Consider the following 17,022-nt stretch of genomic DNA (forward strand, 5'->3'; position numbering starts at 1 on the left):
TTTGAACGTGAATTGACAAAAGAAGAACGAAATGCGGGTACCCCGCCTCAAGGTACCTATGATAAGATCAGTTAGGGAACAGGACAAAACAGGACTGTGATCCGAGAGCAAAGAATGGTCACACCCTGCAACGTGAAAACATGGATTTGAGCTGGACCTTAGCTCCACCGCCGGTGCTCAACAGTGCCAACGAAAGAAGAAGAACAACGAGAGCTTACCAGTGATGGCTCGCTGTAATAGGACACTGGAAAGAAGAACTCCCTTGTGGATATTACCCCCCCCCTCTCTGACTGTAACTCATGTTGAGTTGAAATTCCTCTCCCAACCACCTTTGAATTGACTATCCTCCAATCAAGTTCCCAAGGTCTTTTATCGGTCACTTCCAACTGCACACTAATAGTTAAGAAACATTAACTTAGTATAAATGACAATTGTATAGCATCAGCCGTACACATGACTATGCTGTTTAGTTTGATCCACACAAAGTCTAGGCCTTAAGTAATGTACGTAATATTCCTTGTTTTTTCAGACCACTCTTTACGGTATCAGGTTTGTGTTTAAGCGAGCTTCCCTCCACCTATCTCCGGGTCTGACATATGACGCAGCTGATGTAACTCCGTATGCACTACCTCCTCGCCTATCACATCAACTACATGTAATTATGTACAATTGTGTCAGATTATTCCTGTCTGTCCTGAGACTCTGTACTTTGAAACAGGAACGCATGAAGGCATTTACGATGTCGTGGCTAAGAATTTAACGAAGATGGATGTCGGCTAGACAAGCTGGCTAGATATGTTGAAAAGGGAGGACTGTTAAAATCTGGTTTGCGATGTCAACATAATCGGCGCCACCTTGTCCCCTCTCAGGCCCGTACGCTCACTTAAGCAGTAGCCATTTTGAAAGCACCATGGCCCCTCTGCCCCTCGCCGATCACCAGCGCGTTCCCTTGGCGCTACAAACATCCCCCCGCGCGCCGGCCACCCCCGCTCTCTCATACATGGGCCATAAACCCTCTCCTTCTGCGCGACCCTGCCATGGAACCACATCCCGGGCCTGACCAACACCTCCTTTCATCCCATACATGGTCATACGTCCTTTTGATAACCCCCTTCCTCTGCGCACGATTGTCCGAACCGATCCCAGGCCATCACCTCGCCCTGCGGATGCAGTTTATTGCCCCCACTGTAAGGGAAACACCTCACATCAAAGGGATTACAGTAGATCAAGGCCCCCACCTCCTGAGACCCGACCAGTCGTACACACCCCCGGGAATTGGCGGAATGTCCACCTGTGTGATAGCCATCTCTTACTGTGGGTGGGGTGGGGACTTCCACTGTAGATATGTGTAGGAACAAGCTTGAAGTGGGGATTCCAAGGATGCCTTTCCGTACATCAAAGTCTTAACAAGAATGTGTCACGTGTAATAAAGCAATAAACCTGTGTATAAGAGGCCAGGCCTCAGAGATGTGGGTAGAGCACCTCGTGACGATACCTTGCTGTCTGATCTGATGTGTTCTCCTCCAGAGAGAATATACCCTTGTTTCTTGCCTTCCAGTCTCCAGCGCCTATCCTTTTTTTGGTTAATCATCGAATTGTATAAGAGGCAATTACCGCCGGGCAATACTTGAAAGGTTATCGACCGAAGGTGCCGCTACCATTTAACACTAGTGGGCCTGATGATTTAGACAGTGTGGGTGGCGCAGCACCCGAGGGTGGGTCCAGGAGTGGAAACTCCCCTGACCCTAACTCTAATGCTGACCAGACTGGTGACAATGACCAGACTCTGATGAACACAGACCACCAGGATGAGGATGAGAAGGATGACAATAATGCCACTTCCTTTATTCCTCCTGGTAGGACTGACAACAGGGCTAGAATAGATATATCTCTGTCAAGGGGATCTATCCAGTCTAACTCTCTATAGGAACCTCTGTTTCTTCACACAGAGGGAGGGAAATCTCCAAGGAGAGGAGAAAGAGACTGCTGAAGTATGAGCAATACAAGTAACACCTCAGAAAGCAGCAGATGGCCTTAGATAGGGAAGCCCTGGAGCTCTACAGAGCTAGTAAAAAGGAGGGACTAGAGTCCCTTGGTGGCAGCAATTCCCCTAGAGATAGGGAGAGGTCTTATGACCATAGAAACCTAGTAAGATTGTCCCTCCCTACCAGAGTGGGGATGACATCCACAAATGGATAACTGCCTTGGAGAGGGCCTGTAAAGTACAGAAGGTCCCTCAAGGTCAGTGGGCAGCAATCTTATGGCTCTCCTTTGCAGACAAAGGTAGAGACAAGCTCCTCACTGTAAGAGAAGAGGATGCTGATGACTACAAAGTCTTGAAAAGTGCTCTAATAGATGGGTTTGGCCTAACCACTGAACAATACAGGTTAAAGTTCAGAGACACCCAAAAAGCACAAAATTAGGACTGGGTGGACTTAGTCGACTGTGCTGCTAAGGCTTTAGAGGGTTGGTTATTGGGCAGTAAAGTGTGTGACTTCATAGGATTGTACAATCTGATAATGAGGGAGCAGATTCTTAATAACTGTCAAAATCAGCTGTTGCACCAGTACCTGGTAGACTCTGATCTGACCTCTCCCCAAGAATTGGGAAAGAAGGCAGACAAATGGGTCAGAACCAGGGTGAGGCATAAGGTACAGAACCAAGGTGGTAACCCAAAGAACCAAGATTCCAAAATTTCTGACAAGGGTGGGGACAAGGGTAAAGACCAGAAGTCTTCTCAAGGGCCCTAAAAATCTTTTTCAGGTGGGGATTCACAGTCAAGAAAGGGTAAAGGCCAAAAGAAACCTTGGTGCAAAATCTGTAAACAGAAAACTCACTGGACTAGTGACTGCACCAAGGCCAAAGAAAATACTCCAGCCCCCACCAATACCCCTAAGGCACCTGCTCCCCCTAGTGCAGTTACAATTGGTGGTGGGAATATACAGAATAAGGATGTAGTAGGGTTGACCCTGGGTTCTAAGATGGACTCTGCCTTAGTCAGAGTACCAACTCAGGTTGTGCTTGTCATTGGTGGAGGCATGGATATGTCCTCCTTTGTGAGTCCCAGTAACTTGGGCAAATACAGACAGCAGCCTTTAATTAATGGAGTAGAAGCTTGGGCATTCAGGGACACAGGAGCAAGTGTCACAATGGTGACAAAAGATCTTGTGGATCCTGGGCAGATTATACTTGGTGAAATGTACCAAGTGACCAATGCTAGCAATGTCAGAACAGACCATTCTCTGGCAGTTGTTAACTTCTCCTGGGGAGGGGTAACTGGCCTTAAGAAGGTTGTGGTAAGTGCAGACCTACCAGTACAGTGCTTGCTTGGCAATGATCTAGAGACTTCAGCTCGGGCTGAAGTGGAGCTCAGGACACATGCAGAAATGTTAGGGTTCCCTGCAAATGTCTTTGCTGTGACTAGGTCACAGACAAAAATGTCAAAAGCTGGACAGGCCCTGGATTCTGGAATAATGGACCAGGTGCCTCAAAAGAGGAGGAGCAGTAGGGTCAAGGCAGAGCCTTCCCACCTGTCTCAGGATACTGATCAGTCTCCTCAGGGAGATGATCTTGAGCCTGCAGAAGGAACTGTCCTAGAGGAGCTTGAACCTGACCAGGTTGAGTTCTTGGAGACAGGGGGCCCTTCCAGGTCTGATCTGAGCCAGGAGCAGAAAACCTGCCCCTCTCTTGAACCCCTCAAAAAAAAGCTGCTGATGAAGCTGTTGGGAATGCTAGTGGCACCCATAAAGTTTATTGGGATGATGGACTCCTATACTCAGAGAGTAGAGACCCCAAGCCTGGTGCATCCAGGAGGTTGGTTATACCTCTGAAGTTTAGGGGTTTCCTATTGACACTAGCCCATGATATCCCTTCATTTGGGAGATGTCTAGCTCAAAGGCTGCGGGGTAGACAAACCTCACAGCGAATAGATGCACTGGAAGATGGTAAAGGTGGTGTAGTAGAGACTATAGAAGGTATATTGGAGGTATTTCATTTATATTACAAAGAATTATATACTCATGATTTGGCGACGCAGGGCACTATAGAGCAATATCTTCGTAACCTAGACTTAATTGAGATAGGGTTAGCTGATCGAGAGGAACTAGAAGCCCCAATATCAATGTTAGAAGTACAAACAGCGATAGTGGGGTTAGCGTCAGGGAAAGCGGCAGGGCCGGACAAACTTCCCCTGGAGGTATATCGGATAATTTTCCCAATCATTAAGGACGATATGCTAGCTACGTTTTTAGAAGTCCAACGTGGAAATCCCCCACCATCATGGAATGATGCTAATATAGTCATATTTAAGAAACCGGACAAGCCTTCTAGAAATCCGGGGTCTTATAGGCCGATATCATTAATTAATGCTGACAACAAGGTGTACTCAAAAATCCTCGCGACTCGATTAGCCAAAATTATACCATTGTTGGTTTCTCGATATCAGCATGGCTTTTTGCCCAGTAGGAGCACGGTAAACCACATACATAGGGTAATTTCGTTGTTAGATTATGCTAATATCTGTCAAGAGCATATAGGGTTAGTCTTTCTTGATGCTGAAAAAGCATTTGATCGTGTATCTTGGCCCTTTTTGTGGGCCACAATGCAAAAGATGGGGTTTGGTCCGCAATTTTTGTTAGCTTTGCAGACTATGTATAAACGACCACGGGCTAGAATCTGTACGATGGGGAAGGAGTCACCTTTTGTATATATATCCAGGGGCACCAGGCAGGGGTGCCCCTGTTCACCTTTACTTTTTGCCATTTATATTAATCCACTAGTGCAAATGTTGGAAACCACTAATGGTATAAAGTCAATGTTAGTGGGGGATCAACAGACACGTGTTCTCGCTTATGCCGATGATATAGTGGTAGTAACATCTGATCCGGAGCAGGTAATTAGGGAGAATGAGATTCAGACTCAGCAGTATGGGGAAGTTGCTGGGTATAAGTTAAATATTTTTAAAACTCAGATTGTATGTACTGAGGGACTTTGTCCTGGCGATGCGCGTGTTACACCGGAAGCAAGATATTTGGGCATAAAGATTAGAATGTCACCTCAAGAGATAGTTGAAGTAAATTGGGCTGGTATACTTGCCGCTACAAAACGGCAATTGGAAAAGGTAGAGTGTCTACATTTATCAATGGTGGGACGCTGTAATGTTTTAAAAATGTGTGTACTTCCTCGGGCAATGTACTATTTCAGGACGGTAATGCTGGAGTTGACAAGCGCACAATTAATGCAGTTACAGCCTATTGTAGATAGGTTTATATGGGGATGGAAAAAAAGTCGACGGGCTTCAAAATATATGACACTTCCATTGACACGTGGTGGATGGGGTGTGCCGAATTTTACTTTTTATTATTTAGTTTGCTTTTTGCAGAATATGCAATACTTGGTGACTGGGGCCGAAGCAGGGTCTTTCGAAACTCCGGATATATACCAGATGTTGTTGGGAACTCAGGCGAGGGAGGCCCTGCTTAAGTTCTATGAACCAAATTATTTTAAAAGAACTCGATTCAAAATTGTACTTGCTGCATATAAAGCCTGGAGGATGATCCGAAAAATTATTCCTATAAATCGGATCAGCTACTACACACCATTTAACTCTATGGAAATCTTTCCTTCGGTGTTTTGGGACACAAAAATGGCTATTTGGCAGGGCAAGGGCATACGACGTCTAGGGTATATTTATAGGGATGGGTCAATCATTCCCTTCTCCGAATTGGTGGATCGTTATAAAATATCCAAACACGACTTCTTCAAATATCTGCAAATTCGAGATTTTATTAATAAACACTGTAGATGCACCCTTATAGCAACAAATTATTTATTAGAGGCATTGTTAAAAAAAGCTAAAATTGGGGCTTTGTATGATATTCTATTGGCAACTCAGCGGGATGATATAGAGGTGCAGGATGCGAAATGGAGGGATAGATTCGGTAATTCTGGTTCATATGTGCAATCCTCAATTGTTATGGCAAGTAAAGTCATATTGACGGCAAATTTACGCACACAACACTATAAAACTTTGTTTAATTTATACTGTACACCTGTTAAGATGATGAAGTGGGGTGGGATACATGATGGGAAATGTTTCAGGTGTCAGGCGGATAAAGCTGATATTGTACATGTATTTTTTGATTGTATAGCCCTTAAACAATATATATCTGATATTTCAGAAATTTTATCGCATACTACTGGGGTAGATGTTCATATATCTAGAGAGGTTACGTTATTGGGTGTGGGTGATGATATTGAACCTATCCACATATGTTATCCTTTTCGTTATTTTATATTTATAGCGATGGCTGTTGCTCGATTATGTGTTGCATCTATGTGGCTGCAAGTAGATGCACCACCATTAGAAATGTGGTGCTCTAAGTTTCATAATGTGTTTAATTTAGAATATAGCCTCTATCGTATACGATCTTTGAGGAAGAAACAATTAGGGCTTAAAATTTGGCAGCCAATGCTACAATATATGGAGTTGTATATGTTATACGAGGCCATGCTCGTGTTTTCATAAATTAATGTGAGTTATATTTTGTGTTACTATATGTAATGATTCAATATTTTGGCTGATTTAATTGATTGATTTATGTATGATGTTTTTCCTGCGAACTGAATAATAAAAAAAAAAATAAAAAAATAAAAAAGAGACATTCTCTCTTCTGCTTGTGCAGCAAAGTGCAAACGGACAGAGCTTGAAGACAGCCCCAAAGAAAGGTGCTGCCTAAAAAGGGTCCCAGGCGGAAGAGAAAAACACTTTGCCTGTGCCACCACTGGCGTGACGACAAACACCTTTTCAGGAAATGTGGTGTGGCACTCCCACATCAATGCCACCACCCCAACCTAAACCCAAGGCCATGTCTCCCAGCGAGGCAGCCACTGCCATCATGGCGACAAGCATTGCGTCTGAATTAGATGTGTCTCAGCCGTAAATTAGTACCCAGTCGTTGCAGGAAACTTAGCAAAGTGAACAACAGGAGAGGCAGCCAGCTATACATCTTTCTGAAGTACGAGGAGAACAGGAGGTTGAGCTTCCTGCTGAGCATGATGTACCTCTTCTTGAACCATTGGATTTCTGATCTCCGGCAGAAAAGGTACTCCATCATCTTCTCCAAATTCCAAGCACCCCCTCTGATGATCTGGACATGGATTGGACCCTGGCTGAGTCCAAGACCCGCCATGAGTGACAAGTGAAAAATAAAGTTCCTGAAAGCCTTAGAATAATGGATGGGGATGAGGAGGAAGAGCCAGTCATAGTCATGGAGGCTGGCTCAGAAGACACCTACATTACCCCTCCAATTCAACCTGCTCCGAGGGATGTGGCAATGGTTCCACCACAACGGCCAGCTTCCATATTTGTAAGGAGACCGCTGAGACCTGCATCCACCACTACCTTAAAGTAATCACTGCAGAGGAGCAATCAACTTTTGTTTAATACATAATCAAATATTGAAAAAGGTTTACAATTTTCAGTTTTGCTTCTTCATTCGTACATCCTTTATTAATTTTAATATTATTTAATTTTGTAAAAACATTTGCAGACTCCCTGAGTAGGCCTCGCAGAGCCCCAGGGGTCCTCGGACCACAGGTTAAAGACCACTGCATCACAGAACAAATTAGAGAGGGACAATACATATTAAACAGAGTCAAACCGCTATCCACAAAATTAAAGATAGTCGACTAAGTGCATTTAATTAAATTAGGACTTTCCATCATAGACACTGGGAACACCTGGATTTTCTTGAAAGACTTGAGACTACCATCATGCTATTTTAAAACTGCTTAATAACAGAAGAAGCATGAACAATTGGTTTGTAATGGAAAGTTTTGAAAGTGGAAGCCGAAACCAATTTGCTGCTCTCACAATGTTCTTTTATTGAAAAGATTTAGGAAGCCATGGCAGGCCTAGAGTAATGAGCTCATGAAACAGGTTCTATTAATTGCCCAGATTGTTTCATGGACCACGTAACCCATCTGGAGAGTGGCAAAGGATAGAGGACAATGAAGTTTCCTAAAGTAAATACATAAGTAAATAAGGATTTGAGGATCAAGCACTCGATGTTCCAGTTTCCTTCTCTTTACTGGATGCTTCCCCACAGGTTTCTCATCAATAAAGTGTGGTGTATATAATGGTCGATCTATGTGTGTTCACCATTCTGTAAGACTTACATGGAGTCGCTGGGTATTTAAGATATTTGCCACAATAGTGACAGAGCCACAGTTTGAATGAATTGTAACTTGTCATTGTGATCTGTAACATTTTAGTAACAACACATTATTAGTGAATCCTCATGCCCTTCTTTCTGCAGCTCCTGCATCTCATAATGATGGCGACAAACAGATAGGACCCCAGGAAGAAGGTGGACACTATGACCCCACAGTTGGAAGCAAACAGATAGGATCCCAGGTAGAAGGTGGACACTTTGACGCCGCAGTCGGCAGCAAACAGATAGGATCCCAGGTAGAAGGTGGAAACAAATACGCTGCAGTTGGCAGCAAGTGTATGGAGACACAATGGTTTTAGATAGGTCTTTATGCAGCCAAAGAAGGCTGCACACTACTTTTACACATAGTCTGATTCAACAGCACAGCCTCGTGGGGTGGCACACTGCTTTTACACAACATTTGATGCAACTGCACAGCCTTGGAGAACGGCACACTGGTTTCACACAACAGCTCATACAAATTACTGGGTGTAGTATGCCACTCAGAGAGGGGTTTCCCTTTTAAGGACATTGCCCCTTCATGATGAACCATGACACCGCTAGTGTGTGAGGGTAACCATCCTTAAAAGGGAAATCCCCCTCTGAGTGGCATAGTACACCCAGTAATTTGTATAACCTCCTGTTGATTTCGGACCCGTGGCCTTTTTTGTAATATGAATAATTAGTGGGGAGTTGGCCCACGCAGGTCCTGAAATCTCCTCTAGCCCCCTTGTGTGATTGCGTGTTTACACAACACCAGACACAATGTTGCAAACTTCCAACCAAGGTCTCTAAGGAAGAATCTCCACTTTCAACAGTTTTACAAATTTGGAGAAACTGTTCTAATAAGGCTCTTTGAAAAACAACAGAAATCCTTGAAGGATAAATTGGTGAAACAGGATATCCCAGAAGGACTGAAGCAGGCGAATAAGAGGCCAAGAATCATAGACAACCTCCTGATCCCTAATGCAGGAGTAGGAGAAGAAAGCATGGCCATGGTTCTCATGTGTAATCCCTTAGCAAATTGTATTAAACGGATTACAAAAATAAATTGGAGAATGTTTGAGGTTGGTAAGAAGAATCTAACACAGTTCCCCTCTGATTCAACTGAGGTCAGAACCTCAGAAACCCTCACAACAATGACCGACATACCTGGGGCGGTTGGTGTAAGTACATCAGACTGTCCGCCCTACTTATGGTAGGCATTCTGACCTACTTCTTTTTCTTCAGGAACACTATGAAAAGACTGGCAGTCTCAAACAGAAAAATACTAGGAAAAAATGACCCTTCTTCCGAAGGAGAAAGGGCTCTCGGAGAAAACCCATCCGGGATTATTAGATAAAGAAGCGCTGTATAAGAAGCTTAAAATAAAAATGTAAGTCAATTTTGTATTTGACAAATGCATATTTAAATCCCTCGTATGACAGAATGCTTTCAAGTACTCAGCATTCTGTAGCATTTTTATGGATTATTAACAAGAGGAGTGCCACAATACACGCATATTTTTCGTTTTCCAAAATAAATCCGGTATTTAATGACACCTCCATTGCCAAATAATCTAGGCTCCTTGCTGACATCACAAATTATCTTTATAGTTTAGGGAAGAAATCACATTTAACATCTCTTTCCATACAACCAGCAGTCAAATACCATGAATGCAAATACATTTTTTTTATTACATATCAAAAAACATACATTTGTTAGTAATATGTCAAATCTAGTCATCATTGTGTACATTTCATAGCATTATGACTGTTCTTGCTGTATAATAAATTAGTTCATGTTAACGTTAAAGTAAATTGAGTTTGATCCTAGTACACACCTCTGTAGTGTGGTTTTTAAAGGCTCTTGGATGTCCATACATAGGTGGTGTTTGGATGTTTGGTTATGTATCATTAATACAGATTTATAAAGTATTGGGTTTCAAATGTATTATGCCACTAATGGCCGTACAAACCACTTGTTCCTAAATTTAATTTGTTCAGTTTAGAACTTGTTGCTGTTAACGTGAAAGTAATGTGAGTTTGACCCTGGAGCAAACCCCTGTAGTGTGTTATGTATAAGGATGGGTGTGCTGAAGAGCAGTCTTGTTGCTGTTCCTCACTGGCTGTGAGGTGGTGGTGGTGGTGATGATGGTCGGCAGCAGGAAAAACTTCTCAGACTCAGCACTTTGTTAAAATGACCTCGGTGGAAAGCATTAGTTTTTACTATATTTGGCTACTTAAGATGTATCCTTTCTTTTGATGTGCATATTATATTGGTGAACTCCTTCAATTAAGCAAGGCTGGGCCATAAGAACACTGTGTATTTGGCTGTTCCAGCAACACAAAAGCACCTTACAGATTTTTGTAACTGAAGAAATGTACTGTCGTCATAAGTATACCAGGAGCCAGGGATGTAGTTAGGTAGATTTATTGTTCAAGTAAGATGGTACAGGATTGCCCCACCGGGAGCAGCATCCTGCTGCTCAGCCCCATTCAATCTAACTGATCACTCTTTCAAAGCATGCACACACTCCCAACATTCCATGACATCACACTCATGCAGGCTGAGCAGCCAGGACTAGGAAGTATAGGATATAACATATCTCCTTCCTTTAGAAACAATTAACAACAAAAAACAACAAAAACAAATTGCTGGAACAATATCACAATTTGTTACTTAGGAAATAAAATCAATTAAATCACGAAAATCACATTAAATAGGTAAATGCTTACTTAGATCCCAAAATCAATCAATTAGCATTCTCGGATATTTAAATCGACAAGATCAAATAAATTGATAAGAGATAAATGATTTTTCTCTAGTTCACATAAGAACATATAGCATAAATGATAGTGTTCTTCATATAGAATGGTATGAAACATGTAAAATCACATTAAAATTTGCACATGTTTCATGCAGGGTGCAATCACAAAATATGGCATGTGTTTCACAGACAATGCATTCAAAACACTTACCCAGCACACCCAGAAGAACATCACAACACACCTATCTCCCTCTGCTAACAACATGAAAGAAAAACATGTAACAACGCACACTAACTGATGTGCGAGAGAACAAAACAAATATAATGCACGCCAAACATTACAAATTAAAAACTAGTGCACTGCCAATGCAACCCGGACGTGCAAAGCAAAGCACCTTCCCAACACAACCCTGACGTGTGAGGGACATTCCCAACGCAACCATGACGTGCAAAGGACATTCCCAACGCAACCATGATGTGCGAGGGACACTGCCAACGCAACCCTGACGTACGAGGCCAATCACATTCCCAACACAATCCTGACGTGTGAAGGACACTCAAAACGCAACCATGACGTGCGAGGGACACTGCCAACGCAACCATGGCGTGCGAGGCAAATCACATTCCCAACACAACCCTGACGTGTGAAGGACACTCCCAACGCAACCATGACGTGCGAGGCAAAACAAAATAAATACTACACGGGCTACATCTAGAAATAGACAAAATACTAGCACATAAGAAACACTGTACACCTGGAAATGTATGTGTACCTTATAGTTAAAATATGCACATATCCATTGTGCCGATCACATCCGCACTAAAGATTCACTCACAAACTTAACACAACCAAATACCTGAAAATACAAAACGACATAAAACAACACACAAGGCAAAATAACCTTCCATAACACCCACACGTACCATTCACTATTGCCACTCACATGTATAACTCACTACCACATAAGTGGCACGTCCTAAACTTACTAATAGTATGCCCCACAATTGAATGGCTATAAACACAACCAATTCAAATCAATTAAGACATCAGGTGAGTGACTTCTTACCCAAACCATAACGCAAATAGCATAAAAACTAATTCACTATCAACTCGGAAGGTGACAGGGAAAATTAGAAAACAGGCTTGCGAGAAACAATACACTAGTTCAAAATATGGATTCACAAATCGACTATCACGAGTCATAATAGCGCAGTGCCACTGTTGGGAAATAATCACTTTTGAACGATACCCAGTTCATTGGTCTTGCGCCATTGTTTTATAGCAGGAACAGTCACCTTGAAATCTCCAAAACTTCGCACAGGCATCTTTCGCATTAGGACGTTTTCTACGTTAGTTTTGCCGCACCCGACATGCCGTAGATAAGGAGGCCGGACAGCTTTTCATTCTGAACGTTACCATGACAACCTCCACGTGATGACAACAATCATTGGTAACTCACGCCGAACGTGCTACAGATCACAGTGTGGTGGAAGAAGAATCCTCTAGAGAATGTTGGCTTGCATAATTCGCTTCGAAGTTCCAGACATGCATTCATGTAAGTTTGAATCATAAGAAGCTTGCTCAGTCACGTTCTACCAGATTCGTTTTTAACTTTTGAATAATAGCGCATGAACGGTAACATTTATGCATCGAGTTTCATGAGTTTGTCTGAATCGAGTAGAAAAAAAAAACATTTAACTCACGTCTTGGTTCCCCTTTTCTTTTTTTTTTTTTTTTAAAAATGCCAACAAGTCCGTCACAATTCACAAAAGCCAGCGCGATGCTCACCAATACTCCCCAAGCGTTTGAAGTTTTACCAAACGAATGCCCCCAGATAAACAAAAGCAATTTCTGTTCGTTGAGTCCTCCGCCGCAAGTCAGTCTCACACTCCGACTGTCACAGCACTCCCCCAAATGTGAGCGTGAAATTCTTTTTGTTCAGGTTGTAACTCCGAACATTTCAGTTTCTCTTTTTAGTGATTAGATGGTCATCTGACACCACCCTGGAAACTTTGCCAAACGTTTCAAGGGGCCCGACTCATGCCCCCGATTTCGGAATGCTTTAAAATGCAGACAGTCAGCTAAGGCTACAGTAAGTGTTCCAACATCCATGCACGGTTTAAAAAATAAACGCTGCTCAAACATTTTCTTGGTGCCAGCAGTTGAAAAAAAAATCTAATACTGCTCATTTACTCCATGTGGCATGCAGTGCATAACAGAATCCATAACGCGCCTCCCTTCAATATTTCTAATTGACTTCAAATATTTTCCAGGCAGGTTAACACGCCAAGACCAATAGTTTGTAGGTTGGCAGGTTTCAAACATCAGATGGTTTAAAAATCTTCAGTTCAAAATTCCACAGCAAAAACGTATGTTTTATGCAGTCTGTAGACAGGTTTCAAACATCAGGTAATTTAAATAGCTTCAGTTCAAGATCACACAGCAAAAAAACATTCATTTTATGCAGTCTGTAGGCATGACTCCTCTATGTGCTTTTCTTAACTGCACAGGCAGGTTTCAAGCCACCCAAGCCACTTAATGCCTAACGCCCAACACATACCTTTGTGGACTGTCTGTTGGAAAAGACACCGGTGGGGCATCCAAGGCGTTGCGCAGGCTTAATTTTCAGGCTTCTTTTCAGACACTGGCCATCTTCTTTTAGTTCCTTCTTTCAGTTCCTTGTTTCTTGGTTCATCACGCGTGGTTCTTTTAAAAATCGTCGCCATTTTTGTAACTGAAGAAATGTACTGTCGTCATAAGTATACCAGGAGCCAGGGATGTAGTTAGGTAGATTTATTGTTCAAGTAAGATGGTACAGGATTGCCCCACCGGGAGCAGCATCCTCCTGCTCAGCCCCATTCAATCTAACTGATCACTCTTTCAAAGCATGCACACACTCCCAACATTCCATGACATCACACTCATGCAGGCTGAGCAGCCAGGACTAGGAAGTATAGGATATAACACAGATGATTCAGAATCCTACGATCTATCTTATTTGTGGTCTGAGGACGTCCCAACGGCATCACAAAGATTCAATGTTTGCTCATGAGGCAGCACATACTTTTTATGTCCATTCATTCACCGGCAGTTTATAAAACAAGTGTTTCTTTTTACTTGTAAACACAAACCTGAATATCATTTATGTCAAAAATCTGTATCATTTGTGTTCCTTTACTGCTGAATCCAGATGTATTTTCCAGTGCCAAGGTTCAAGAAATGTAAAGCAGGGAGTCGATAGTTCTGGACTCTAAGAGCTGGAATTCTTTACTGCTCAAGATTCAATCTTTACCTAACCATCAAGCTTTCAGAAACCTATTCAGAACTAAACTTTTCAACAGCTCTCTCTCTGATCAATAATTCTGCCATCATGCACTGATTCTGTCCTTTCAGCAGTTAGGAGTTGGTTGGGTGATTCTTTGTAAATAAGACATGTATAAAATATATTCATATACAACCAATCTCACCATGAATCATTAACATAGTCAGTGGTGAGCCAGCAAATTTCCCAAGAGTCCAGCTTGATATTGGACACCGCTGAGGAAGTGCCACTATGGTGGGTGCTTTTACATATGCATGTGATGATCGAAATGAGCATCATTTTTTCCCACGTCAGGGCTTCGGAGGTAAATGTTGTGCACTGCAAGCATTAACTCTCAGAGTTACAGGTCACATTTTCCTACTTTGACTTCTTGTGCCTTTGGACGTTGTTCTCTAGCAGCTGTCATTGAACCAGTTGTTGCACAAAATGGCCAAGCACCAAAACCAGCTACAAATATTCTCCAGTCTGTGCTTGTTAAACTTATTTAAGTGTGTTGTTTTTATAGGTGTTATCACTAATCCCTGTAGTTAGCTGAAAATCCTTTCTGCAACTACTTCCAAATCCACTGCAATGGTATGGTTTCTACCCTCTATGTGTTCGCTGATGTCTTCGCAGGGTTGATAATTGACTGAATCTCTTCACACACTCACTGCACTGGAATGGCTTTTCTACTCTGTGTGTTCGGTGATGAATCCTGAGAGTTGAGGAATGAGTAAAAGTACTTCCACATTCATTGCAGTGGTATGGCTTTTCCCCAGTGTGTGTTCGCTGATGTTCTTGTAGGTGTGATAACTGACTGAAGCTCTTCACACATTCACTGCACTGGAATGGCTTTTCTCCTGTGTGTGTTCGGTGATGAATCCTGAGAGTTGAGAAATGACTAAAAGAACTTCCACATTCATTGCAATGGTATGGCTTTTCCCCAGTGTGTGTTCGCTGATGAACTTGGAGTTGTGATAACTCACTGAAGCTCTTCACACATTCACTGCACTGGAATGGCTTTTCCCCTGTGTGTGTTCGCTGATGTTTTTGAAGATGTGACAACTGACTGAATTTCTTCACACATTCATTGCAATCGTATGGTTTTTCTCCTGTGTGTGTTCGCTGATGTCTTTGAAGATTTGATAACTGACTGAAGCTCTTTACACATTCACTGCACTGGAATGGCTTATTCCCTGTATGTGTTCGCTGATGTTTTTGAAGGTGTGACAACCGACTGAATTTCTTCACACATTCATTGCAATGGTACGGTTTTCCCCCAGTGTGTGTTCGCTGATGTCTTTGGAGTTGTGATAACTGACTGAAGCTCTTCACGCATTCAGTGCAATGGTACGGTTTTCCCCCAGTGTGTGTTCGCCGATGATCTTTTAGGAGTGCTAACTGACTAAAGTTCTTCACACATTCATTGCATTTGCACGTTGCTTCTCCTGTGTGTGTTTGTTGATGGCTCTTTAGTAGTGATGACAAACTAAAGCTCTTGCTGCATGTGTTTGATTCTTCTTTCTTGGTTAGTGTCTCTGGGTCGGGTTTATAATTGTCTGCTTCCCATGACTGTGTTTCCTGAAGAGCTAACATGGTTGATAAAGCACTTGTGTTATACTCACATTCTCTGTATGTGTGTGGTATGTTGGATGCTTGATTTCAGATTTCACAACGAAATACAAGACTCACCAACGACACATATTATAATTGTGGCAAGTGAAGCTTCTTTGTAGGTGGTTATGTCTTTAGATTGTATAATGGTGTTGCATGTTTATGGGTAAAGATTAGTCTTCCTTCAGGTCGATGCAAATTGGGACAGTCTGTTGTAGATCAAAGACTCTCTCTTTCCTTTATCCTTCAGTTGTCTGGCTCCACTCTATTGTGCTTTTCTCTTGCTCCTGTGGTTTAGCCAGAAATAGTTTACAATATAACCAGCGCACTGAATGGTGGTCTGCCATCATTACATGAAACAGAGCAATGATGTATCCACCTCACACCGATCCAATGATCAAAGCTTTGAGACTTGTTTATACAGGCAGTAGTTAGTTATTGTTGTTGTGTTATATTTCTAGAGGTCATTTCTTCGTCTTGTGGTGTGGAGGTGCACAGCTCAGGTTCTTACATCCACTGAATTGCTCTTGACTGCTTCTTCCAGGATCTATCAGTTTATGTTCAGGTTCCTCAGTCTCTGACTGTGCAGCTCTTTACCTGAATATTGGAGCTCATTTTTTCTGACGGCTTTTTGGAGATTTACACGATTATTGTCATTATTCATAATCATTTGTGCATTCAAGGCTGGTTTCCTGTTGGATGTAAAGAGATTTATCACTAAATGGAAATGTAAGAGAATGTAAATACACAATATTTAAATATTTGTAAAAGACATCTCTTCTTTACCATTTTTGAAAGTAATCAAGATACATTTCACCATACACAGATATTTAACTAAATGTTCTATTGAACATGCCACATCGTAATTCAGAAAAGGAGGTGATTTACCAGTGTTTACAGAGTAACTTAGTAAAGAAAGGGCACTCACGGAGCACCCATTCGCTAGAGGTATAGCTTTAGGAAGACGCACATGGTCAAGATTTCATTTAAACAAGAAGACATTGTGGAAAAAGAGATGAATCAGGATATGCTGCTTCAGTTTTACGAAGTGTATAATAACGGTAACTCTTCAGGAAGTATATGACAAAGGAAACTCTTCAAGATGTAATAAAGGTAACACTTCAGGAAGTATATAACAAATGCA

General features: G+C 42.2%; 1 protein-coding gene across 1 annotated transcript in view; it reads right to left on the bottom strand.

The window, feature by feature from the left end:
- Positions 1-16,567, bottom strand: part of LOC146839474 (uncharacterized) — an 84,191-nt gene extending 67,624 nt beyond the window's left edge. Inside the window, 1 exon segment of the mRNA XM_085650808.1 lies at positions 14,872-16,567. Within this exon segment, the coding sequence (XP_085506934.1) occupies positions 14,872-15,860 (989 nt within the window). The 5' untranslated portion in view covers positions 15,861-16,567.
- Between the last annotated feature and the right edge of the window lie 455 nt (positions 16,568-17,022).

This window comes from Triturus cristatus, chromosome 4_1, assembly GCF_964204655.1.
Source record: "Triturus cristatus chromosome 4_1, aTriCri1.1, whole genome shotgun sequence".
Classification (NCBI taxonomy): Eukaryota; Metazoa; Chordata; class Amphibia; order Caudata; family Salamandridae; genus Triturus; species Triturus cristatus.